The following is a 26,535-nucleotide window of genomic DNA, read 5'->3' as shown; positions in this document are numbered from 1 at the left end:
ACACTGTCCATTTACCTTAAAGTCTGGATTATCATAGTTAATGAGCTCTCTAAAGTATAATGACAAGCAAGGCCTAATATCTCTTATCCATACACCTTCACAAAAGCAGACAGGAGTTTGCATGTCACAATTATTTTAGAACTTTAGGTTATAAATAAATAATTACATATGATTTATATCTAAAAGTTTTATTTAGGGAAGAATATCAATAAGGCATTCTGAAAAAAATCACACTAAACAAAAGTCAACAATATAATGCCACTATGGAGTGAGTATCACAGATTTCATTTTATTTCTTTTTTCTCCTTCACTTTTATACTACTTTCTCTGTCTCCTTTTAAATACCAACTGTGGTACAGACTTAACTAGATTCAAATTTTGATTCACAACAATTAGTTGCATGGCCTTGGGTAATTTAATCTTTCTCATCTATTTCCTAACCTAAAAATTAAGGGCAATGTCTGTATAGGTTTTTGTGAGTTAAGTGAGAAAGTATGTATGAGGGACAGTATGGTGGCTGGTGCACAACAGGTAATTTATACATGTTAATTGTCTCCTGACTTCTCCATTTGAAAAATATGAATAAGTGATTTTTTTGGATATTTTGTCATCTACATATCATATTATCAATTCTGCTTCTGGCATCCAGAGAGATCCTAAAAATGATGAATTAACTGATTTTATATAATCTGCTTCTATTATTGTTATTTTTTCCTATCCCTAATAATTAGCATTATAAGCATATTGGCTAGCCATTCCACAAACTGCTACCTTGTGCATCTCACCAACAGAGTTAAGAATTTGGATAAAACACAGCCCTTTCTAGGTACTTGCTTTTAGATTTCAAAGGCTCTTAGGAATGATAATTATTTGGTTATTATATGTCATTAGTGTTTTACTGCAAATTAGTTTACAATTGCTTTTCTCATTTTAACAGAGGTACTGCTTTCAGTCACAGAAGGTCACTGGGTACCCAGGAAGGTTGGGGCAAAAGGAGAGCATCTACAAGTTGAAAGAAATGAGACTTCCTAAACCAGGTGTCAAGCACAATAGTGGATATTTAACATATATGATCTTAAGTAATCTTGCAATAATTCTGAGACAAGTGTGAACATTCCCATTTCACATGTGAGGAGACGTGGTTTACAGAGAGATTATGAGACTTGCTCAAGCTGATGAATAGAAAATAGTAAAATGAGGCCGGCGCCCCGGTTCACTTGGCTAATCCTCCGCCTGCAGTGCCGGCACACGGGGTTCTAGTCCCCGTTGGGGTGCCGGATTCTGTCCCAGTTGCCCCTCTTCCAGTCTAGCTCTCTGCTGTGGCCTGGGAGTGCAGTGGAGGATGGCCCAGGTCCTTGGGCCCTGCGCCTGCATGGGAGCCCAGGAGGAAGCACCTGGCTCCTGGCTTCGGATCGGTCCAGAGCACCAGCCACAACGCACTGGCCGGCTGTAGCGGCCACTTGGGGGGTGAACCAACAGAAAAAGGAAGACTTTTCTGTCTCACTGTCTAACTCTGCCTGTCAAAAAGAAAATAGTGAAATGGAATTGAGCCCAGTCTGATCTCACTCTAAGGTCATACTCCCCTGTCCCACCAGTGCTCATGGAAGATAGCTATAACAGACGTCAAAGATGCTCGAGGGCCACTTTCCTGAGCCTCAGTTTTGCCTAGTGACAGTCTTCCAGCATTCGTCAAAAAAGTTACCAAAATCAGTTAAATTTAAGACATGGTATGAGTTTAAGGGGAGAGAGACCATCTTTGGAGATTTGTTATCTAACACTATGTGCGAAATGGGGTAGTGCCCCAAGTGTTCTTTTTATCAAAACAAATCTATTCTCATTCTCAGGTCCTCTCATTTTGCCAATAAAAAATAACTCTGATATTTACAAAGTTCTAATTTGCCTTCTTTCTAGTAATAATTTCTTTATTTTCTTCACAGTAGGTTTAGATCAAGATTGTGAGGGCCTAAAATAAGTAAAACCTAACCAGATTTAAACATAGTATAAACATAGTGTATAGTCCATTTTCAGATGACATAGATTCAGCATTCCATCTTAGATTAGTAAGGTATCAGGTAATGACCTTGTTAGAGGCCATGTCTTTCTATCTCTAAAACCTATACCACTAGCACTATGCTTTGACTTCTAGTGAAAACCCTCTAGATGCTGTGATGTGTGTGTAAGTATGTATGCACACACGCTCATGCAGCCAAAACTGGAACACCTCTGACTACTAGTAATAGTCTATCCTCAGCATGGCAGAGTCAAAAGTCAGAAGCAGGGGTGGATATGCAGTATGAGCTGAGCCCTAACCCAACCCATATCCCATGCACACTGCACAGGAGCAGACCAACCTCATTCTCATATTCAGGCTTTCTGGTTATCCTTTCATAAGACGCTTTGGTCTTGGAAGAATGAGTATATACTCAAGGTATACACTATTTAAACAGACTTAAGTGACCAGGTAGATAAGGGTATACAGCTTTTTCTGTTTCCATAGGTAAATTTTTTCCATCGAGTCTGCTCAAAGGACCTCCTTTACTTTCCTGTTGCAGCCTCCTTAATATTCTTAATTTTTATTAATGCAATCTCTTTACTTACTGGTCTAAGACCATAATAAGGCCCTCCTATTGAGTATCTTCTAAAATAGCCCCTTTATGTTTGTGTGTTTAAGCTTTAAATTTTGGTTTTCAATAGCAACTTGACCGACTAAAAGAGCTGGAACTCAATTTAATTGTTGTATCCTTTTTCTACTTTTCAGTAGAAAATTTCAAATAAAGAACAAGTTAAACCCATAAGTTGTCCAAAAGAAAGTAGACATGAATCTCAAAAATTTTCACCTACAACAGCTCATTATAATATATTGAAATATAATCAAAGTGGCTTCCAGTCAGTTTCCCTATAGAAGTTGCCTCATTACTCACAGTTAGCAATACAGACTAATAGTCTCAAGATCAACATGCTCCAAAGTGACATACATACACATATGTAAATATACATATACATACCTAATTCTGAAGAATTAGCATTCTATGATGCTTGGAGAATTTATTTCCCTTTTCTTTAAAAAAAAAAAACTATTTATAACTTAAAATTTAGCCTAATAGTATGGTTTACATGTTGAATATATCCTTAAGGCACATGTGTTAAAACCCTGGTCCCCTGCTAGAGCTGTGGTAAATAGGTTAATCCCTCACCTGCAGTGCCAGCATCCCATTGGGTGCCAGTTCTAGTCCTGGCTGCTCCTATTCCAATCAAGCTCTCTGTTATGGCCTAGGAAAACAGTAGAAGATGGCCCACAAGTGCTTTAGCCCCTGCACCCATGTGGGAGACTTGGAAGAAGCTCCTGGCTCCTGGCTTCAGATCAGCTCAGCTCCAGCCGTTGCAGCCATTTGGGGAGTGAACCAGCAGATGGAAGACCTCTCTGTCTCTCCCTCTCACTTCACTGTCTGTAACCCTACCTCTCAAATAAATAAAATCTTAAAAAAAAAAAACCAAAAAAAAAACCCTGGTCCCCAAGGTGGCATGAATAGGGAAGTGGTGGAACTTTAGGAGACAGGGTCTAGTGGGAGGTCCTTAGGTTACTGGGGGTGTGCCCTTGTAGGGAACTGTGGAACTTGTGTCTCTGTCTCTCCCTGCTCCAGATCAAGATGTAACCTTTTGTTCCTATACATGTTCCTACCTTGGGTCACTATCCATTGCCTTCATCAGAGGCCAAATCAATGGAGTTGCCTGATCCTAGACTTGGACCTCCAAAATTGTGAGCCAAATGAACCTTTTATCTCAGATATTTTTTTTGTAGTAACACAAAGCTGACTTATATACCTTACTTATAACTACTATGAGATCCTTTCAAAGAACATTTCTTGTTTCACCTTTGTATCCATTACAAGCAGTAGACAATAATAAAAGATTGTTGAATAAGACCTTGGATAAAAAAAAAATGTCAAATAGCCTGCTACAGAGAAAATAGTTAGAGAATATACCTGAAACAAACTATGGAGAATAATTGCTGGTATACTTTTTGAAGAGTAAATTTAAAAACAATCCCAGTAAGTATTACTAGGATTAACTTAAAAGAACCTTTGAAGAGTAAGATTTAGTTTATAAACTTGTTGCATATTTCATAGTGACTTACCAGTTTTATGTACTTAAAAGTTACGGCATGAAAAAAAAAACTGAAAAAGTAAAACCTTGAAAGAAGTTAAGATATCTGAGGACAAGAAAAGTCGCTGTCTATACATTTTTTAGAAAGATATGAAATGTATGTTGTCATTTCTATTGTTACTCTAAAAAAATTTGTTGTAAGCATTGAAGTTGTACAACAGGAACCAAATGACTAAATTTTTTTAAATTACAAAAAAAAAATCACAAATTAACAACAATAAAATTTACCTCGCTGGTACTGGTAGTTTAGGGCAAAGAACAGAAGATTTTGGAGATGTAGTATATTCAGAAGGCTTCAAGTCATAGCTACATAGAGCTGAGCCTGTTGAAAGAAAAGTTGTTATGTGAGCAGGCAGAACAGAATCTGAACACATTCCCTTACTGATTTGCTACAATTTTATAGGTTAATTGTGACTCAACATATACCACTTTAAAACATCATAGAACTTATAAGGATATGACATTACCAGTCCACAAACATTTAAAACAAACTCTTCTCTGAAATTACTGATAATATAATTTGTTATATAAAAATTTTATTATCTTAAAGGTGGTAACAATGAGGCCGGCGCCGCGGCTCAATAGGCTAATCCTCTGCCTGCAGTGCCGGCACCCCGGGTTCTAGTCCCGGTCAGGGCGCCGGATTCTGTTCCGGTTGCTCCTCTTCTAGTCCAGCTCTCTGCTGTGGCCCGGGAAGGCAGTGGAGGATGGCCCAAGTGCTTGGGCACCTGCACCTGCATGGGAAACCAGGAGGAAGCACCAGGCTCCTGGCTTCGGATCAGCGCAGCGCACTGCCGTGGCAGCCATTTGGGGGGTGAACCAACGGAAAAAGGAAGATCTTTCTGTCTCTCTCTCTCTCACTGTCTAACTCTACCTGTCAAAGAAAAAAAAAAGGTGATAACAATGAACACTAGAGCTACCTCTACTGGAAGTATCTGCCATTATGTCAGGTTCTAGACATGATGATGTACATATGTGTTGCATCATTTACTATAACAACGTAAGGCAGGCATGACTAAGCCTAATTTAGAGAGAAGGACATGGAGGATAAGAGATAACTTGTCCAAGCATACACAGCTAGTAAACAGATCAAATTAAACACCACATCTCTTCAAATACAAAGTACGTGCCCAACTACACACTTTCTCTTTTTATGCTTTCCATGATTAAATATTTAAATTGCTTCATATAGCACACATGCATTAAGAAAACAGATTACTTTTTCTTATTTAAAAAGAAGCATTTCTAACTATAAATATAGTGAGCAAATTGATAAAATAAAAGTGATTCCAGTTCTCATGTGGTCTAAAATAGCTTAAATTCAGCCTTAGATTGATTATGCAAAGAAATGTATATTTTTCTGACTATATGGCTAATATATATCTAAATAATAGATACATATTGATGGATACAGTCTGTCAGTCCAGTATAAGCCTTATTTTACTGATTTGCTCATTTTATAATATAGCAACTAGAATACTGCCAAGTTTCATTGAACAATTGAGGAGACCTAGACTTCTGCTCTAATTTTGTAGAGGACTACTGCATTAAATGGTACAAACCATATTTGATTAACTGAAGTTCCTATGAGGTTACTAATTGGTCAAACATTTTATTATTTAAGTGCAGAGTAGCTTTGTATTTTTATTATACAGATTTGTATTTCCATCTCTGCCATGGGGGAAAAACTTAAAATACAATATGAAGCAAAAATGGCAGACTACAACATTGAATCAATTATAGACAAGCATGTGAACGTATGGGAAGGAGCTGAAGGAAATTATAGAAAGACAAATGTATCTTGATTTATTGGGACAGCAACATTGAGAGTGAATTTATTTCATTTACATGTTCTCTTATCAATCAAAGTCATTTTTAGAAAGCCACAAACCACCACTGAAGTCAGCAATGCTGCCTCAAACCAGCAAACCACATGTGGGCTGTAACAGTTTACTTACATAAACATATGTAGCAGGTGAAGACAGTGCAAGTAACTTGACAATGCAAAACATTTTTCAATAGATGATTGTAAGTTATATGGCATTGTTCTTCAAGCTTTGTCAGTTTTATAGATTCAATAGGAGACTATATTTTAAAGACTGTTTTTGATTATTCTTTTCCATTTTAATGATTATCTTTTTAAAAAGTTAATCATAAATATTAAATACTTAAGTCTCCTGAAAGTATTATTTTTTATACTTAAGAGAATGTCAGTAGGTTCCACTTATAGCAGTTTTGGAGAAAAAAATTACATAAATGACAAGCAAATATTTTAGACTAATCCCAAAATAGCTATGAGTCCTGTTATAGAATAGCTTCTGAAAAAATAGCAACTGTGCCAATAACTGCAGAGCACCCAATGTGATCATGAACTTCTTGATCTGAATTGTCAACTTACTTCTTTCAAAATTCAAGATGGAATTGATTTGCACAATATAAAAGGCCCTAACTAGAGTACTTTGTGTCAGTGCTGCTAAACACATTGCTTCATCTAAATTCAGCAAACACAATTTCCATCCCCACCCTTTCTTCATTTAAAAAAGGAGGTCAGCAGGTGCAACAGAGTTCAATTTTATAAATATGTTCCCAGGATAATACTCAATGAAAGGATAATAGCCTTATCTCTGACGGTCTCCTGGGACACAGGCCAGTACTAAATAGATCCTGTACTAAATAGATTAAAGGAAAAGATCTTTACAATGTGTGAGTAGTAGCAATCATAAGAAACCTTATGCTGCTTCCCGTTCAAAGGGCTGATGGACAAAGAAGCCTCATGGAGAATATTAAAATGCCACAGTAAAGGCAAACATTTTACAATTGCTTTTCTTTTCAAGTTTATTAGCTGATGCATTTTCAGTGAGTATCTTAAAGGTTATTTGTCTTACACTGGAAGTTTAATGATATTTTGCAGAATAGATTTGAACATAAGCAGTAAGGCAAAGTTTTCCTTCTAACGGGAAAACAGGTAAAAACCATGCTTGAGCAATGAAAAGTCAAAAACTAAAAACAAAAGCTTATCTAAAGCACACCATTGGCAATTCACGCCAAGTGAGCCAATGTTACTCAGAAGCCATCAAAATGAGTGATCTTAGGAAACTAACTTGGGTATATAAACATTTATCATGGTAAACGGTTGCTATAGCCCCCAGGATGTTTAACTACTACAATTTCTCAAATGCCGTATAATATTCAATTATTTATTTTTTAGCTCAGTGTCATTTCTATCAACTCTCCTAAGAGGTTCATTTCCATCACCCCACTCCAAAAGTTACAGATGAAAAAAATAATATTTCCAAGGCCTTAGAGGCAATCACTGCCATACTTAGAAATAAAATTGTTTACTCTTAAGCCATGATGATTCTTTTGTGCCATTCTTAATCATTATAATCAGACAAGCATTCTTAAGCTCCTAAGCCAAAAAAAAAAAAAAGTTCCACAGACACTTCAAAACATGTCTGAAGGAAAACTATTTTTTCACTCACTCTCCTCCAATATATTTTCCATCTTGGTTAATGGTGGAACTATCCATAAAATCCCTGGTTTCAGCATTCATGAATTCCCCAATATGAAATGTACAAATCATCCTGTATCTGCCATCTTCCCGTACCATTCAAGATATTCCACACACCAAGTCCTGACAATCAAACCTTTCTACCTTATCTAAGATATTCACAATCTCCTACTGTATCAGGTAAAATTCTCTCCCATCTTCACCCTGCACATAATTGTGAGAATGGTTTTTGTAAAATGCTAAGTCACTTGACATCCCTGACCTCAGTATAAAGTCCAAACTCCTTACATTCAAGGCCCCACTAAAGCAGGATCCTAGCCTCATGTACATGATATTTACAATCAATTCTTACTTTTTAACAAACTTTCAGGATTGTTCCTATACTGTTCTCTCTGCTTGTGTAGTCCTTTCCTGATTAACATCTAAGTGTTAATGTTTGAAATGAATTTTTTTTTTTGACAGGCAGAGTGGACAGTGAGAGACAGAGAGAAAGGTCTTCCTTTTCCGTTGGTTCATCCCCCAATGGCCACCGTGGCCGGCGCACTGTGCTGATCCGCAGCCAGGAGCCAGGTGCTTCTCCTGGTCTCCCATGTGGGTGCAGGGCCCAAGGACCTGGGCCATCCTCCACTGCACTCCCGAGCCACAGCAGAGAGCTGGACTGGAAGAGGAGCAACCGGGACAGAATCCGGCACCCTGACAGGGACTAGAACCGGGTGTGCTGGCGCTGCATACGGAGGGTTAGCCTATTGAGCTGCGGTGCCGGCCTGAAATGAATTTTTAGAAACTATTCAAATGTAACTTCCTGTTAACCCTTCTCTGACCCACTTAACAGGTCTATTTACTATTTAGCTTTATTATAAAATATATTATTTTGTAAATTTTTAAATTATGTATCTTCAATTTTGGCATGGGGACTCTGAGAACTAGGAGTCTGTTTTTGAAATATCTGGAACCCCTATCTCCTGGTGTATACCTGGAACCCAAATGTCTTCAACTTTGTTGAATAAACTGGTCATCTTGATTGAGAAGAAAAATGAAATTACTGTAAGAAGCTCTCATATTTTGGTGTTACATGTTATATACATTGCTAATGTTTTTAACCATTCATTTAAAAGTGTACTAACTAAAACAGGGTTTCTCAACGTTGGTATTATGACATTGTGTGCCAGATGATGCATGGCAGTAGGGAGCTGTCCTGTACATTATAGGACATTTATGTACCTCCTAGAGCTCTATCCACTAAATTCCAACAGCCTCCCCTCTTAGGCTTCACCTACTACAACAATCAAAAATGTCTCCAGATGGTATGATCCAGTGGTTTAAAACACCAACTTACTTGAAATAGAAACATAAAGAGATGCATGTTAGGGGCTAATTTTTGCTATAAAATTTTGTTCTTTGTCAAATGTATTTCTGATACAGTAAAGTTAAGGGAAGGAATACGCCTTAAAATATGATTTAGAAATTTGCAGTCAATCGAAAAGAGAATCTCTCAATGTAGAACAATTTTCATTATGGAAAGTGCTGCCTTGTGAAATCTGATGAATCTAACCTCACTTTCTCTAGTTAGGAAATCACTGTATGTTTATATGCTGAAAGGATTGAAGACATTTTTCCAATTTAAATTTCTCCTAACCAATAAAAAGCATAGATATATTTGCAATTCCCAAGAAGCATCTGTCTACAGAAATGAACCAGCCGGGGGTATTTCATAACCTGTCAATCACTGTTGGCACATATTAAGCACACAGTAAATATTTGCTAAGTGAATTAATTTTGTAAGACTTCTGCTGGGTGTTTTGGAGGGCAAGGAAAATCTGACACTGTACTGTACAGCAAGCTCCTTAAATGTGAGGACTATACTTTGTATCTTCAGCACATACATCAGGAGTATTAATTATTCATTGAATAACAAAATTGTTTAAATTGCATTATCAAATATAAGAATTTTTCCCTTTTTATATTTTATTTTTAATTTCAGATTTTTTTCATTTTTAAATAATCAAGCATCCTTGCTGGTCTCTGATTTGGAGGCGATTAAATTAACTGCTAGAGTTCATGATTTTGTTCACTAATAAAATGACATTAAGTCCAATCTTTTGATTCACTGTACCAAAATGAATCCATGCTAACTCTGTGGCTTAAGTTCTATTGTTACTGACTGATAAAAAAGAAGGTAATATACTGATCCTCTTTTGATACTGACTCTAAGCTTAACCAGATAATGATAATCATGATTATCAAAGGGTTTACTAGTATTTCCAAATAGCAATTGTTATCTGAATGGATCATATAATCTATCAAAATGGCAAAACAATTATCAGTAAGAAGGCATCAAGCTACATGGTTCAACTCGTGGCCCAAATGGTAGGAAGGTCATAAAATGTTCAGAATTTATACAAAATAAAGTGTAGTGACGATATCCTCTTAAATGGGAATGTTTTTTCCTGTGCCATAAAGGAATATAAACATAAGGAAAACAAGTTTTTGGTCAGAGTTCACTATTGCGTTGGAAAAGACAAAATATGTTTTTATAAAATAGCTTGGTAACAGCAACGGAAAAGGTAGTAAGAATCCCATGTGAAGTACTAGCACTACTGAGAACATGCAGTCACTTCCCAACTTACTCACAGGTTATGTATATTTCTAATTTAGATAGCAAATGGGAAAAAAATGATATGCAAATTATCTGGCACAGTCCATGGCACACAGTAGATATCAATAAATGGTATGTGGAAACAAAACCCAAGGTGTATGCATGATTATCTATCCAGACTCATATGCTCAGGCTGAGCCAAGAGGACAGGGAGATATGGGTGCATCAGAGGCCAGAGATGGTGGGCCAGAAATCAGAGAGGGAAGCAAAAAACTCTCCAAGCAGATACCCTTGTCCCCTTCCCTTCAGCATCTATAATAGTATGGTTGTGTTCAGATGAAAATCTCCCAGAGAGTCAAAGTTTCAGAAGGGGGGAGATTCCATTCCATTCCCTATTACTTGAGTTTTAAAAAAAAGAATGATAGCAAAGGAGGAAACAAACTTGTTCATCAGAAACTAGAGGGAAGGAAAGTTAAGGGTAAGATGGAATGCATGCTCTGTGGGAAGTAAGAACTCAGAGGGGAGCTCTCACCAGATGGTTTCAATTTTCTCTGTAGGGCATACGGTTAGGAATCGGGATGAACAGGAAGGCTGAAGAGAAGAAAAGGTATGAGTAATCACTTGGAGAGTAGGTAGATGAGAGGTAAATGAATGAATACAATGAATTACTTTGAGATGAATACAGAGAACTGATTTACAGCAATTCTGGTTAGACTGAAGCTAAACAATTTACCTGCTGGGGGCAACTCACATGGATACAGAATTGAGGATAAAGTATACTGAGAAAATGAGAAATTATAAAGTGGCAATAGAGACGAATAGGGAAATTCAGTCTATCGTCCTATCAGAAAACATTTATCGATATCTGTGAGCTACTCTATTAAGGTCTGGATATTCAGAGATGAATTGAGCACGTTCCTACCACCCAGGGAAAATGCATACATTACTGTAAGAAGTTGACAGACTTTCAGAGAACTGAAAGAAGTCTTCAGATATCGAGTCCTTATAGCATTTGACAATTTTAAATTGTTTTCTTCTCTAGCACCACATATTTAGGTTTGTGTCATATGTAAATTAAGAATCACAGGGCCGGCGACATGGCTCACTTGGTTGATCCTCTGCCTGCGGCACCGGCATCCCATATGGGCGCCAGTTCTAGTCCGGGTTGCTCCTCTTCCAGTCCAGCTCTCTGCTGTGGCCCTGGAGGGCAGTGGAGGATGGCCCAAGTGCTTGGGCCCCTGTACCCGCATGGGAGACCAGGAAGAAGCACCTGGCTCCTGGCTTCAGACTGGTACAGCGCTGGCCACAGCAGCCATTTTGGGGGTGAACCAACGGAAGGAAGATCTGTCTCTCTGTCAATCTCTCTCACTAACTCTATCTGTCAAATTAAAAAAAAAAAAAAAAAAAAGGCCTCCTTTAAAAAAAAAGAATCACAACAATGAAGCACACATTTGTATGCCTATCATTTAACTCATATACTAGAACTTGTACTTTTTTATTCATCTGAATCACTGTCTTTCTTTTTTTTTAAGATTTTATTTATTTATTTGAGAGGTAGAGTTACAGAGAGAAAGGTCTTACATCTGCTTGTTCACTCCCCGGATGGCTGCAGCAGTTGGAGCTGAGCTTATCTGAAGCCAGGAGCTTCTTCCTGGTCTCCCTTGAGGGTGCAAGGGCCCAAGCACTTGGGCCATCTTCCACTGCTTTCTCAGGCTGTAAGCAAAGAGCTGGATTGCAAGAGGAGCAGGCAGGGCATGAACATGTGGGATGCTGGCACCACATGCAGAGGCTTAGCCTACTATACCACAGTGCCACCCTAGTCAATCTTTCAAAGCTCTTTGTATTAAGATAGTAACTCCTGGGTTCTAGTCCCCGTTGCTCCTCTTCCAGTCCAGCTCTCTGCTGTGGCCCGGGAAGGCAGTGGAGGATGGCCCAAGTGCTTGGCCCTTGCACCTGCATGGGAGACCAGGAAGGAACACCCGACTCCCAGCTTCAGATCAGCACAGCGCCAGCCGTAGCAGCCATTTGGGAAGTAAACCAACAGAAGGAAGACCTTTCTCTCTGTCTCTCTCTGTCTATAACTCTACCTGTCAAAAAGAAAGATAGTAGCTCCACATAATAAATCTAATATCCAGCTATTTCTTCCACACTCTATACCAGTCAGACACACTTGACAGACGTGTTTCACAAACTTTAACTGTCCAAGGAAACAACTCTTCTTTCTTATGTAAAAGAAATAAAGATTTGAAGGAATATTTTACTTGCCTAATAAGTGAATTCTGTACAAACAGTGATACAGGGATCAAGAGCTTCTCCTTATAGTTTAAATAATTTCTAAAGGCAATAAAAGTTCATGTGAATGGACAGTTCTAAGTGCTTTAGAAAAACAGTATTTTCAAATGTTGTCATGGAAACAGAATTCTTTGAAAAGGATTTACACTATATTTTCATTCTGGTAAGAAAGATATTAAAATAATATTTAGAATTAGCATTTTAAAAGTTACTGTCTCAAATAAGATTCTTCTCTTTCATGAACTTTTAAAAAAAGTTATGGTAAAATTTCCTATCTTAATCATTTGTAAGCCGACAGTTCAGAGACATTACATTCAGGTTGTTTTGTACCCATCACCACCACCATCTATCTCCAGAGCTCTCTTCATCTTGCAAAATTGAAATGCTACCCATGAAACAGTAACTTCCTATTCTACCCCTCCTACAGCCCCTGGCTCTATGGACCTGATTACCCTAGATACTTCATGTATCACCTAGAAATTGCCTTTTTGTGACTGGTTTCTTTCACTTAGCATAATATCTTTAGGGGTTATCCATGTCTTAGCATGTGTAGATTTTTTTTTTCACTGTAGTAAAAAACAACATAACACAAAATTTACTATCTTAACCACTTTTTTTTTTTTTTTGACAAGGTAGAGTTATAGACAGTGAACAGTGAAAGAGAGAGACAGAAAGAGAGAGAGAGAGAGAGAGAAAAGTCCTCCCTCCGTTGGTTCACTCCCCAAATGGCCACTATGGCTGGTGCTGTGCCGATCCGAAGCCAGGAGCCAGGTGCTTCTTCCTGGTCTCCCATGCGGGTACAGGGGCCCAAGCACTTGGGCCATCCTCCACTGCCCTCCAGGGCCACAGCAGAGAGCTGGACTGGAAGAGGAGCAACTGGGACTAGAACCCAGCACCCATATGGGATGCTGGTACCGCAGGCGGAGGATCAACTAAGTGAGCCACGGCGCTGGCCCCTATCTTAACCACTTTTAAGTACACAGAACACAGTAACAGTATTAGCTACATGCAAAACTAATCTCTAGAGCTTTTTTGTCTCACAAAACTGAAACTCCATAGTCATGGAACAACTCTCCTTTACTCTCTACCCCAGGCCTTGACAACCACTGTTCTACTTTTTGTTTTGAAGAGTTTGACTACTTCAGATATTTCATACAACTGGAATTGCGCAACATTTGTCTTTTTGTGACTGGCTCATTTCATTTGGCAAATGTCTTCAAATTAAATCCATCTTGCAGCATATGATTAGGTTTCCTTCTTTTTTGAGGTCAAATATTCCATTGTATGTATGCATCACATTTTATTTATCCATTCACATATCCATGAGTTTAGACTGCTTCTACTTTTGGGTATTATGAATAATAATGCAATGAGCCTGGTTCATTTTCCATAATGCTTAGAGATCCTGTTTTCAATTCCTTTTGATATATATGTCTAAAAGTAAGATTGCTGAATCATATGGTAACTTTATTTTTAATTTTTTGAGGAACCTCCATAACATCTACATCATTTTAAATTCCCACCAAGAGAGCACAAGAGGTCTCACTCTACATCCTCACCAACACTTGTCATTTTCTATTTTTTTCTATATTTTTTAAATATTAGTTCATCCTAGAGTCTGAATATTAACTTCTCAACAGATATTTGGTTGCCAAATATTTTCTTCAATTCCATGGGCTGACCTTCTACTCTTGATTTTGCCCTTTGATACACAGACATTTTAATTCTGATGTAATCCAATTTATCTGCTTTTTCTTTGGTTACTCATGCTTACGGCACCATTTGGTGCTATCTAAGAAATTATTGTCAAACTCAAGGCCATGAAGCTTATCTCATGTTTTCTTGTAAGAGTTTTACTGTTTAGGCTCCTCCATGGACTCTTAGGCATTTAGATTTGAAAATTTCCCATTTAAAGCCTTAATGATACTCATTTCGGAGATCACAGCTGAGATTTGTGTATCTGAGGTAGAAGAAACTGTGTACTTTGTCTATCAAAGATATAACTGTGATAACAGTTGCCAATAAAATTATCTGCTGCTTTCAATCACTTTGCACCTCAAATGATAGAAAGGATAATTGTTTTTGTTTTGTACTTTTTAACAAAAAGGTAGGAAGGGCAGGGGAGAAATAATGCAAACAGTAGAGGAAGATTTCTCTTAGTGTTAGGGTAATGCTGGTGTGAGATCTCGTGAGGCCCTGTTTGTTTTTTGTTTTTTTTTTTTTTTTTTTTTTTTGACAGGCAGAGTGGACAGTGAGAAAGAGAGACAGAGAGAAAGGTCTTCCTTTAGCCGTTGGTTCACCCTCCAATGGCCGCTGCGGCTGGCGCGCTGCAGCCGGTGCACTGCGCTGATCCCATGGCAGGAGCCAGGTACTTCTCCTGGTCTTCCATGCGGGTGCAGGGCCCAAGCACTTGGGCCATCCTCCACTGCACTCCCTGGCCACAGCAGAGAGCTGGCCTGGAAGAGGGGCAACCAGGACAGAATCCAGTGCCCCAACCAGGACTAGAACCCGGTGTGCCGGCACCACAAGGCAGAGGATTAGCCTAGTGAGCTGCGGCACCGGCTAAGGCCCTGTTTTAAGTTCACACAGGTTCTTTTGAAAGTAAGGTATTTTGGGCTAGCGCCGCGGCTCACTAGGCTAATCCTCCGCCTAGCGGCGCTGGCACACCGGGTTCTAGTCCCGGTTGGGGCGCTGGATTCTGTCCCGGTTGCCCCTCTTCCAGGCCAGCTCTCTGCTGTGGCCAGGGAGTGCAGTGGAGGATGGCCCAGGTGCTTGGGCCCTGCACCCCATGGGAGACCAGGAAAAGCACCTGGCTCCTGGCTCCTGCCATCGGATCAGCGCGGTGCGCCAGCCGCAGCGCACCAGCCGCGGCGGCCATTGGAGGGTGAACCAACGGCAAAGGAAGACCTTTCTCTCTGTCTCTCTCTCTCTCACTGTCCACTCTGCCTGTAAAAAAAAAAAAAAAAAGTAAGGTATTTTGTTGCCTATACCAAAGGTTCCTTCCCTATTATAATTTTGCAGTTTTCCATGTATCTTTTGAAATTATTATCTTCTCCATCCTCTATCGTTGTGCTTTTTGATGTCATCACTGTTAGCATTTTTATGCCTAACTTATTGACTTATTTTCTACATGGTTGGTTCAAAAGCCTAAGGGTGTCTTTGCAAGTAGGCACCAATTTAAGAAGTCTGTTTTTTGAAATCATGCCTCTTCCTTAATACTTCTCAAACACCAATCTGTGCCAGATACTGCAGGAGATACAAAGCTGTAAAACTCAGCAGGAGGGTCTTAGCTCTGAACAGGCAACACTCAATATCACATTCACTTAGAAGGATGCTGGACTGGAAACCAAGCACGCCAACAGGTAGTGTGAGGCACTTCTCAAGAGATCATCACAGCAGGACACAGAGCTGAAAAGGAATTGGCTTTTGTCTGGTCTTCTGGATGACAGTTCAGGTTCAAGGGACACTTGATCCAGTAGGTTTGAGAGGACAAGATGAAGATAAAGCAAGACTGAACCATAGCTCTGAATGCCAGCATAAAATGTCTGATGATCTCTGAGTAAGAGATTAGGACTGACTGAAGCTCTAAGAATCTGTTACGGCAGTGGTACGTAAGGGAGCTACAAGTAGAGAGAGACTGGGGGAAAGGAAGACTATTACATTCCCTTTGTGGAAAAAAATTAACAACACTGATGATAACAGCTGTAGCACTTAATTTTTTTTTTTTTTTTTTTTTTTTTCTGACAGGCAGAGTGGACAGTGAGAGAGAGAGACAGAGAGAAAGGTCTTCCTTTGCTGTTGGTTCACCCTCCAATGGCTGCCACGGCTGGTGCGCTGCAGCCGGAGCACCACGCTGAACCGAAGGCAGGAGCCAGGTGATTTTCCTGGTCTCCCATGGGGTGCAGGGCCCAAGCACTTGGGCCATCCTCCACTGCATTCCCGGGCCATAGCAGAGAGCTGGCCTGGAAGGGGGGCAACCAGGACAGAATCCGGCGCCCTGATCGGGACTGGAACCCGGTGTGCCAGCGCCGCTAGGTGGAGGATTAGCCTAGTGAGCCGCGGCGCCGGCCAGTTAATAATTTTTAAAGCAATTTACTATTTGCCAGACACTCTTCTAAGCATTTTTCATGTCTTAACTCATAACAATCCTATGAGATTTTCTAGGTACAAATGCTATCCATATACCATAGCAGGAAAAACTGAAGCATGAAGAGGTCAATCAACTCTCCCAGCGTCTCACAGCTATTAAGCTGTAGGAGGAACATTTGAATCCAAACAATCTACTCTAGCGCTATACTCCTGGACCACTCAACTATACAACCTATCAGAGAATACTGTGTGTACTCACAATGTCTAAGATTCTAGAAAAATTCAAGGAGTATCTCACCCTTCCCTAAGAAACTTGATAAAGATAAGGTTGATAGTCTTGGTGTTGGGCTCAGCAAGCCAACGCATGTGGCAATATCTTGTGGAAATAGAATATGAGTTCTTGGCCGGCGCCACGGCTCACTAGGCTAATACTCCGCCTTACGGCGCCAGCACACCGGGTTCTAGTCCCGGTTGGGGCACCGGATTCTGTCCCGGTTGCCCCTCTTCCAGGCCAGCTCTCTGCTGTGGCCAGGGAGTGCAGTGGAGGATGGCCCAAGTGCTTGGGCCCTGCACCCCATGGGAGACCAGGAGAAGTACCTGGCTCCTGCCTTCGGATCAGCACAGCGTGCCTGCCGTGGCGGCCACTGGAGGGTGAACCAACGGCTAAAGGAAGACCTTTCTCTCTGTCTCTCTTTCTCACTGTCCACTCTGCCTGTCAAAAAAAAAAAAAAAAAAAATGAGTTCTTGAACAGCAGTTGGCACATATTCAATGCCTACAAAATACTCAGTATTCTTCATACATCATCTCATTTAATTCTCACTAGCAACCTAAGAAGAAGGCATTATTTTTAACCCACATTTTTTTTTTCCAGGTCTGGAAATCTAGGTTCAAAGAAGCTATACCTTTTACTCCTTAGTATGGAGCAGCCAGTGACAGAATTGTAATTAGAATCCATATGCAAATCAAACCCAGGCTGTTTGCCCTTTCTTATGCTCACAGCCTGGAACAGTGGGACAGAAATACTGGTTGTCTAGAAGGCAGCAGCCCTCTGCCCCAGGAAGGGTAGCACCTTACAGGAAAGTCTCTGCAGCCCTGTTAGTGTGCAAAGCTATGGTGGCTGGGCCATATCTTTACCCAGCTAAATATGATACTGGACTAATCCCTGAGTCAGCCCTTGTGCCAAGAACTAGTCTGCAGACTTGGGCAGGACGAAGGCAGTACTGAGGATTCCCACGTATGAAATATAAACATGAAACCTTGAGGTTCAAAAACCATCGGCTTCAGAGGCCATCTGCATGTAGCCCTCCACAGAGAGTGGTTTGAAAAAGCCTTGTCTGAAGAGAACAGAGTCAAGTCATGCGGAATTGAGGAGAGTACCTAGAGATAAGAAACTCAAAAGAACAGAGCTAAATTTCAGGAAGCTGATGTATTGGTTTTCTCGGCTAATTCTCATGTGTTTAACCTCAGAGTTTCTCAAAACTATCTTAGAAAAGTAGTTATGACAATGTTAAATTCAAAGAGTAGCACAAAAAATATGTAACACCAACACAATGAAAAAGAACTGATTTTGATTTCAACATTTTTATATATTTTTTGGAACTTTTCATATTCCTGTAATATACTTATATTACAGTGTTATTGGGCTGGGGGGAAGCACTAATTGAGAAACTTTGAATCAACACTTGGGAACAGAGGGAAAAAACCCAAATTTTACATAGAGTAATATAGCAATTTCCAAAGTACTCAGTAAGAGAACATCAAAAACCATCTGAGATACTTACAAAAAATAGCAATTTCCAGAGCCCAAAGACCACCTTAGAATTTTCCTGGGTAGGGCCCAGGAATTTGGAGTTTAACAAGCTACCTAAGTAACTATGATATTTTTAAACAATTACTTCAATTATCCAAAATTACTTCAATTATCTTTTTCTTTTTAAGGTCCCTGATGACTTATTTAATACTCAAACAAATTTATACTGGAATGTAAGCACATGATATGTAACAGTGAGAATAGGGCACTGGGGTGAAGACGTGGGTGGCCTCATGTCTCACCATTGCTCTCTGCAAACTTCTGAACATCACTCAAGGTTTTCAGTTCTTGTCTTGGACATGCTGCTACACACAGTGCTACAGACTTGATCTTCCGGTTTATCAAGTCCAGATTGCATGGATCCAAAAAGAATACATACCTAAAGCATGGAGAAAGAAACTGAGATATTATTTCACAAAACACATTCTCATTCTCTGCATAGTGACTAGGCCTAAAAGTCTGAACTCCTTCACAATAAGACTGCACAAATCTACTCATAAATGCATTTTAAAAAATTTAAATATACTAGTAACAATGAAAACAGGAGAACTGTAGGAATCACAATTTTTATGGTCTATTTCTCTAACATTTTAATTTTTATCATATACATATATAGATTTTATAAGAAATCATCCTTTTTCATTTTTCTTATTTGTCAATTATAACAAAAAATTACGGCAATATCCCAGTATTTGTTATATAACTTGAATTATAGTTTCTAATTAACTATAAACTATAAACTTCAGTTAATGAACACAAAATTATCAAGGTGAATATATATAAAAAATATATATGAAGTTAGAATAAAAGAATTTAGTTTTCTTTACTTTCCAGAATTCTTACTTTGTAGAAAGAATTTAAATTACTTTTGAATTATATTAACTGTAATACATACTGCTTCTTTTTTTTTTAACTTTTATTTAATAAATATAAATTTCAAAAGCACAACTCTTGGATTATAGCAGCTCCCCCCCCATAACCACCCTCCCATCTGCAATCATCCCATCTCCCACTCCCTCTCCCATCCCATTCTTCATCAAGATTTATTTTCAATTATCTTTATATACAGAAGATCAATTTAGTATATATTAAGTAAAGATTGCAACACTTTGTACCCACACAGAAACACAAAGTGGTAAAGTATTGTTTGAGTACTAGTTATACCGTTAATTCACATAGTACAACACATTAAGACAGAGATCCTACATGGGGAGTAACTGCACAGTGACTCCTGTTGTTGATTTAACAACTGACACTCTTGTTTATGGCGTCAGTAATCACCCGAGGCTCTTGTCATGAGTTGCCAAGGCTATGGAAGTGTCTTGAGTTCGACAACTCCGATCTTATTTAGACAAGGTCATAGTCAAAGTGGAAGTTCTCTCCTCCCTTCAGAGAAAGGTACCTCCTTCTTTGATGGCCCCGTTCTTTCTGCTGGGATCTCATTCGTGGAGATCTTTCATTTAGGTTTTTTTTTTTTTTTTTCCCCCAGAGTGTCTTGGCTTTCCATGCCTGAAATACTCTCATGGGCTTTTTAGCCAGATCTGAATACCTTAAGGGCTGATTCTGAGGCCAGAGTGCTGGTTAGGACATCTGCCATTCTGTAAGTCTGCTGTGTATCCCGCTACCCATGTTGGATCCTTCTCTCCTTTTAAATTCTATCAGTTAGTATTAGCAGACACTAGTCTTGTTTATGTGATCCCTTTGACACTCAATCCTATCACTATGATCAATTATGAACTGAAACTGATCACTTGGACTAGTGAGATGGCATTGGTACATGCCACCTTGATGGGATTGAATTGGAATCCCCTGGTACATTTCTAACTCTACCATTAGGGGTAAGTCTGATTGAGCATGTGCAGAACTATACATCTCCTCCCTCTCTTATTCCCACTCTCATATTTAACAGGGATCACTTTTCAGTTAAATTTAAACACCTAAGAATAATTGTGTGTTAATTAAAGAGTTCAACCGATGGTATTAAGTAGACAAAACAATACTAAAAGGAATAAACATTAAGTTGTTCCTTGACAGTCAGGACAAGGGCTGATCAAGTCATTGTTTCTCATCGTGTCCATTTACTTCAACAGGTTTCCTTTTAGGTGCTCAGTTAGTTGTCACCGATCAGGGAGAACATATGATATTTGACCCTTTGGGACTGGCTTATTTCACTCAGCATGATGTGTTCCAGATTCCTCCATTTTGTTGCCTTTTAGTTTTTTTTTTTCATTGTTTTTGACTGCTGTATAGTATTCTAAAGAGTACATATCCCATAATTTCTTTATCCAGTCTACTCTTGATGGGCATTTAGGTTGGTTCCAGGTCTTAGCTATTGTGAATTGAGCTGCTATAAACATTAAGGTGCAGACATCTCTTTTATTTGCCAATTTAACTTCCTTTGGGTAAATTCCAAGGAGTGGGATGGCTGGGTCAAACGGTAGGGTTATATTCAGGTTTCTGAGGAATCTCCAGACTGACTTCCATAGTGGCTTTACTGAACTTCCATAGTTGCATTCCCACCAACAGTGGGTTAGTGTCCCTTTTTCCCCACGTCCTCTCCAGCATCTATTGTTGGTAGATTTCTGTATGTGAGCCATTCTAACCGGGATGAGGTGAAACCTCATTATAGTTTTGATTTGCATTTCCCTGATTACTAGTGATCCTGAACATTTTTTCATGTGCCTGTTGGCCATTTAGATTTCCTCTTTTGAAAAATGTCTATTGAGGTTCTTGGCCCATCTCTTAAGTGGGTTGTTTGTTTTGATGTTGTGGAGTTTCTTGATTTCTTTGTAGATTCTGGTTATTAATCCTTTATCAGTTGCATAGTTTGCAAATATTTTTTCCCAGTCTGTCAGTTGCCTCTTCACTTTCCTGACTGTTTCTTTTGCAGTACAGGAACTTCTCAATTGGATATAATCCCAATTGTTAATTTTGGCTTTGACTGCCTGTGCCTCCAGGGTCTTTTCCAAGAAGTCTTTGCCTGTGCCTTTATCTTGCAGGGTTTCTCCAATGTTCTCTAATAATTTGACGGTGTTGGGTCATAGATTTAGATCTGTAATCCATGTTGAGTGGATTTTTGTGTAAGGTGTAAGGTAGGGGTCTTGCTTCGTGCTTCTGCACGTGGAAATCTAGTTTTCCCAGCACCATTTATTGAATAGACTGTCCTTGCTCCAGGAATTGGTTTTAGATCCTTGATCAAATATAAGTTGGCTATACTGTTTCTTAAAATGGTCCTAGCAGTTAAGATGCCACTGGGAAGCATCTTATTCTATATCAGAGTGCCTGGGTTTGAGTCCCAGCTCCACTTTTGAGTCCAGATTCCTGCTAATGTACACCTCTGGGAAGTGGCAGGCAATGGCTCGAGTGTCTGTCACTAATGCACAAGGCCTGGATTAAATTCCTGGCTTTAGCACAGCTCAGCCTGTGGGGGACATTTGGGGAGTGAACCAGCATAAGGGAGCTCTCTTTCTATTTCTGTCTCTCTGCCTTTCACGTAAGTAAATAAATAAATGTTTAAGTGATCCGTTACAAACAGACAAAATAATCCCCAAATCCTAAATTATTTCCTCTATATCCTATACACTTATATTTAAAAAATGGAAAGATTAAATATAAACCAGACTACAATAGTTGTTTTTTTTTTGTTTGTTTTTGGTTTTTTTTTTTTTTTTGACAGGCAGAGTGGATAGTGAGAGAGAGAGAGAGAGACAGAGAGAAAGGTCTTCCTTTTGCTGTTGGTTCACCCTCCAATGGCCACCACGGCTGGCGCGCTGCGGCGCACCAGCGCTGATCCGAAGGCAGGAGCCAGGTGCTTCTCCTGGTCTCCCATGGGGTGCAGGGTCCAAGCACTCGGGCCATCCTCCACTGCCTTCCCGGGCCATAGCAGAGAGCTGGCCTGGAAAGGGGGCAACCAGGAAAGAATCCGGCGCCTTTACCGGGACTAGAACCTGGTGTGCTGGCACCACTAGGTGGAGGATTAGCCTACTGAGCCACAGCACCGGCCAACAGTTTTTTTTTTTTTTTTTAAGATTTTATTTATTTAAGAGGTAGAGTTATAGGCAATGTGAGAGAGAAACAGAGAGAAAGGTCTTCCTTCCGTTGGTTCACCCTGCAAATGGCTGCTACAGCCAGAACTACGCCGATCTGAAGCCAGGAGCCAGGTGCTTCCTCCTGGTCTCCCACACAGGTGCAGGAGCCCAAGCACTTGGGCCATCCTCCACTGCCCTCCCAGGCCACAGCAGAGAGCTGGACTGGAAGAGGAGCAACCAGGACTAGAACCCAGCGCCCATATGGGATGCTGGTGTCTCAGGTAGAGGATTAGCCAAGTGAGCCACGGCGCCGGCCCCTACAATAGTTATTTTTAATGTTATAAAGTAGAAAAGATGACAAAGATAAGATTGCAGATGCTATTTCTGCCCAAAGAGAAAGTGAGGACTAAATACTTCTGAGAAAAGCAAAGTACAATGTTATCGATCAAGGGAGGGCGTATCAGAATGAATGCTTTCATGCTAGGTAAGAATTAGATTTTTTTAAAATTTTGTTTAAATTTGAGAGACAGAGGCCGGCGCCGCGGCTCACTAGGCTAATCCTCTGCCTAGCGGCGCCGGCACACCGGGTTCTAGTCCCGGTCAGGGCACCGGATTCTGTCCCGGTTGCCCCTCTTCCAGGCCAGCTCTCTGCTGTGGCCAGGGAGTGCAGTGGAGGATGGCCCAAGTGCTTGGGCACTGCACCCCATGGGAGACCAGGAAAAGCACCTGGCTCCTGGCTCCTGCCATCGGATCAGCGCGGTGCGCCGGCCGCAGCGCGCCAGCCACGGCGGCCATTGGAGGGTGAACCAACGGCAAAGGAAGACCTCTCTCTCTGTCTCTCTCTCTCTCTCTCACTGTCCACTCTGCCTGTCAAAAAATAAAAATAAAAATATATAAAAATAAAAATAAAAAATAAATTTGAGAGACAGACACACAGAGAGCTCCCATACTTTCATTCTTTACCTACATGCCCACAACAGCTAGGGTTGGGTAGAGCTGAAGCCAAAAAGCTGGAATGGAATCCAGGTCTCCCACATTGGTGGCAGGGACCTAATTACTTAGGCCATTACTGCTGCCTCTTAAGGTCTGCATTAGCAGGAAGCTGGAGTCAAGAGACAGAGCCTAGTATTGAACTCACATACCCTGATGGGGGCTCGTTGTTTAACTGCTAGGCTAAATGTCCACCCCCACATAAGAGTTAAAGAACTTTCAGCGGCCAGCACCGTAGCTCACTTGGCTAATCCTCTGCCTGCGGCGCCGGTACCCCAGATTCTAGTCCCAGTTGGGGCGCTGGATTCTGTCCCGGTTGCTCCTCTTCCAGTCCAGCTCTCTGCTGTGGCCTGGGAAGGCAGTGGAGGATGGCCCGAGTGCTTGGGCCCTGCACCCGCATGGGAGACCAGGAGGAGGCACCTGGCTCCTGGCTTCGGATTGGCACAGTATGCTGGACGTAGAGGCCATTTGGGAAGGGAATCAAAGGAAGGAAGACCTTTCTCTCTGTCTCTCTGTCTCTCTCTGTCTCTCTCACTGTCTAACTCTGCCTGTAAAAAAAAAAAAAAAAAAAAGAAGAAGAAGAAGAAGAAGAAGACCTTTCAGCACTAGGTTCAATTCTATTGAGTCCATAGACATTTCTATAAAGTTACGTATATGTCAATAGCCTTTCCCATACTGTTCAACTGTGTTGCTATGCAAAACACAATTCAAATCTGGAACCAGAAAGATAACTAAAAATAAAAGCTATGTGAAAATAATGAAAGGCAAAAAAATGTAAAGTCAATATAAGTACTGGAATGGAGAACATAACAGGATACTAGAAGGCCGGCGCCGCGGCTCACTAGGCTAATCCTCCGCCTAGCGGCGCCGGCACACCGGGTTCTAGTCCCGGTCGGGGCGCCGGATTCTGTCCCGGTTGCCCCTCTTCCAGGCCAGCTCTCTGCTGTGGCCAGGGAGTGCAGTGGAGGATGGCCCAAGTGCTTGGGCCCTGCACCCCATGGGAGACCAGGAAAAGCACCTGGCTCCTGGCTCCTGCCATCGGATCAGCGCGGTGCGCCGGCCGCAGCGCGCCAGCCGCGGTGGCCATTGGAGGGTGAACCAATGGCAAAGGAAGACCTTTCTCTCTGTCTCTCTCTCTCACTGTCCACTCTGCCTGTCAAAAAAAAAAAAAAAAAAAAAAAACAGGATACTAGAAAAAAAATAAGTAGGGGTGGAGTACCAGAGAGATCTTTGAACACTTCAATTCAGCAAGAGGACCAGGAAGCCTGTGTGAAGCTCAGGTATAAGATACAAACCAAATGAAAAACAAACAAAAAAAATTTTTTTGGGTCATCCTGTTAGTGAATTCCAAAACACTAATGTTCTTCAGAGACAAAAGGAAAGGAAAGCAGCCAGGAAGAAAGATGTGATGTTGGGGGTAGACTTTCGGCCTAATAGTTAAATTGCCAGTTAGAATGTCTGCATCCCTTATCGAAATGCCTGGTTTCTGCTTCCAATCCGGCTTCCTTCCAATGCAGATTCTGGGAGGCAACACATGACGGGTCCCTGTCACCCAACGGGGGACCTGGATGGAGTTCTGGGATCCTGGCTTCAGCCAGATCCAGCCTTGACTGTTACAGGTATTTGGGTAGTGAACCAACAGATGGAAGATCTCTTTCTGTCCCTCTCTGATTCTTTGCCTTTCAAATAAAATGGGGAAAAAAAATGTGATTTGGAAGTGGGACTTGTGGTCTACTTCTGTGACTGATGGCAAGGAACTAGGGCACAGAGAGAACTATTTCTGGCAACATTTTGTTAGAAACAAGCATGTCCTCACTAAGTGTCCCTGTATCTGCTCTGTGCATCTAATTGAGCATATCCAAGCCTGGGAGCCTGCACACTGAATTGCACCAAGCCAGATCCTCGACAGGCAACACTCAGGTCCTTAAGGAGGGTGTCACAAAACCTTTGAATTAACTACTACTGGAACCACCACCAACACTACTAATATGATTAACAATAACAAAAATAATAATGGCAGCCAAATCTACTGAGTACTTACTATATACCAGATACCATATTAAACCTTTTACACAGAATAACTCATTTAATCCTTATAAAAATGCTGTTGTTATTGAGGGAGTAGGGGTAGGAGGTGGGGAGTGGAACTGTGGTGAGGGACAGGAATTGAATGCATAATTCTAAGTGATGAGCAATGCCTTGAGAAATAGCTGTAGAAATCATGTGACAGTAGAAAACTAGTCTTAAGGAGAAGGAAAGCAAGCCGGAGGCTGCCACAGTTATGTAGCTAGGCCTAGGCCAGATCAATGACAACCTCCTGGGAAGAGATGCACTGTCTGTCCTGTAGGCTCCTGCCTCCTCTAAAGCCAAAGTACCCTACTATATTTTTTACTTTTTTTATACCTTAAAACATATTCTCTTGACTTACACTAGTGGCTGGACAGCAGCCTCATGCCACACTTCAGTTAGACAAATCCAGACTTGCCCTCTGGTTCCAACAGTTTTGTGACCTTGGGGAATATATCAATCCAACTTAGCCTCAATAAGACATTGGACTCAACACTTCTAATATGGGCATAAACCAAGACAACAATACTAATATTTTTAATTTGGAAGAAATCTACATAGGAGTTTTCACAACCTTTGAGTCATTAGCCTTGATGAGAATTAAGCAGACTTCCAGAACAGGTCTAGCACAAAGGAAATAAGAACAAGGGGGCCAGAAGTCTCCTGTAACGACTCTAACAAATGAAAATAACTATGTATGGGTTGGAAAATCTATAATTTATAATCAACAAAACAAAACAAAATTCTTAATGGCAACTTCAGGAAACACGCACAGACACGACACATTTACACTCCACAGTCTAAGAACACATTAAACTTAATTCTCTATGCACACATACAATGTTAAAAATAACATGTCACAGGCCACACATTGAGATTCTGTTACCATTTTCTGGTTGTCAGTGTTGGGCACATTCACATTCTTTATCTTATTTGAGTCTCACAGCTGTGAGACAGGGGCCATCACCATGCCACAAACAACAAAAC

The 26,535-nt window shown here is 40.5% G+C and overlaps 1 protein-coding gene and 1 long non-coding RNA gene across 5 annotated transcripts in view; one reads left to right on the top strand and one right to left on the bottom strand.

Moving 5' to 3' along the window:
- SLC44A1 (solute carrier family 44 member 1) overlaps positions 1 to 26,535 on the bottom strand; it is a 226,879-nt gene that overhangs the window by 105,725 nt on the left and 94,619 nt on the right. For 3 of the 4 annotated variants that reach the window (XM_051855994.2, XM_051855997.2, XM_051855996.2), the window contains exons 4-5: positions 18,706 to 18,842; positions 4,393 to 4,486 (exon numbers count right to left, since the gene is read on the bottom strand). In XM_051855994.2, coding sequence (XP_051711954.2) covers positions 4,393 to 4,486; positions 18,706 to 18,842 — 231 coding nt within the window. The remainder of the gene's footprint in view (positions 1 to 4,392; positions 4,487 to 18,705; positions 18,843 to 26,535) is intronic. The other variant, XM_070055087.1, reaches the window with a different exon arrangement.
- LOC127493401 (uncharacterized) overlaps positions 12,686 to 26,535 on the top strand; it is a 30,361-nt gene continuing 16,511 nt past the window's right edge. Inside the window, exon 1 of the long non-coding RNA XR_007923492.2 lies at positions 12,686 to 12,726. This is a non-coding gene — a long non-coding RNA (uncharacterized lncRNA). The remainder of the gene's footprint in view (positions 12,727 to 26,535) is intronic.

This window comes from Oryctolagus cuniculus, chromosome 1 (assembly GCF_964237555.1).
Source record: "Oryctolagus cuniculus chromosome 1, mOryCun1.1, whole genome shotgun sequence".
NCBI classification, from domain to species: domain Eukaryota; kingdom Metazoa; phylum Chordata; class Mammalia; order Lagomorpha; family Leporidae; genus Oryctolagus; species Oryctolagus cuniculus.
This window is presented reverse-complemented; position numbering and strand designations above follow the sequence as displayed.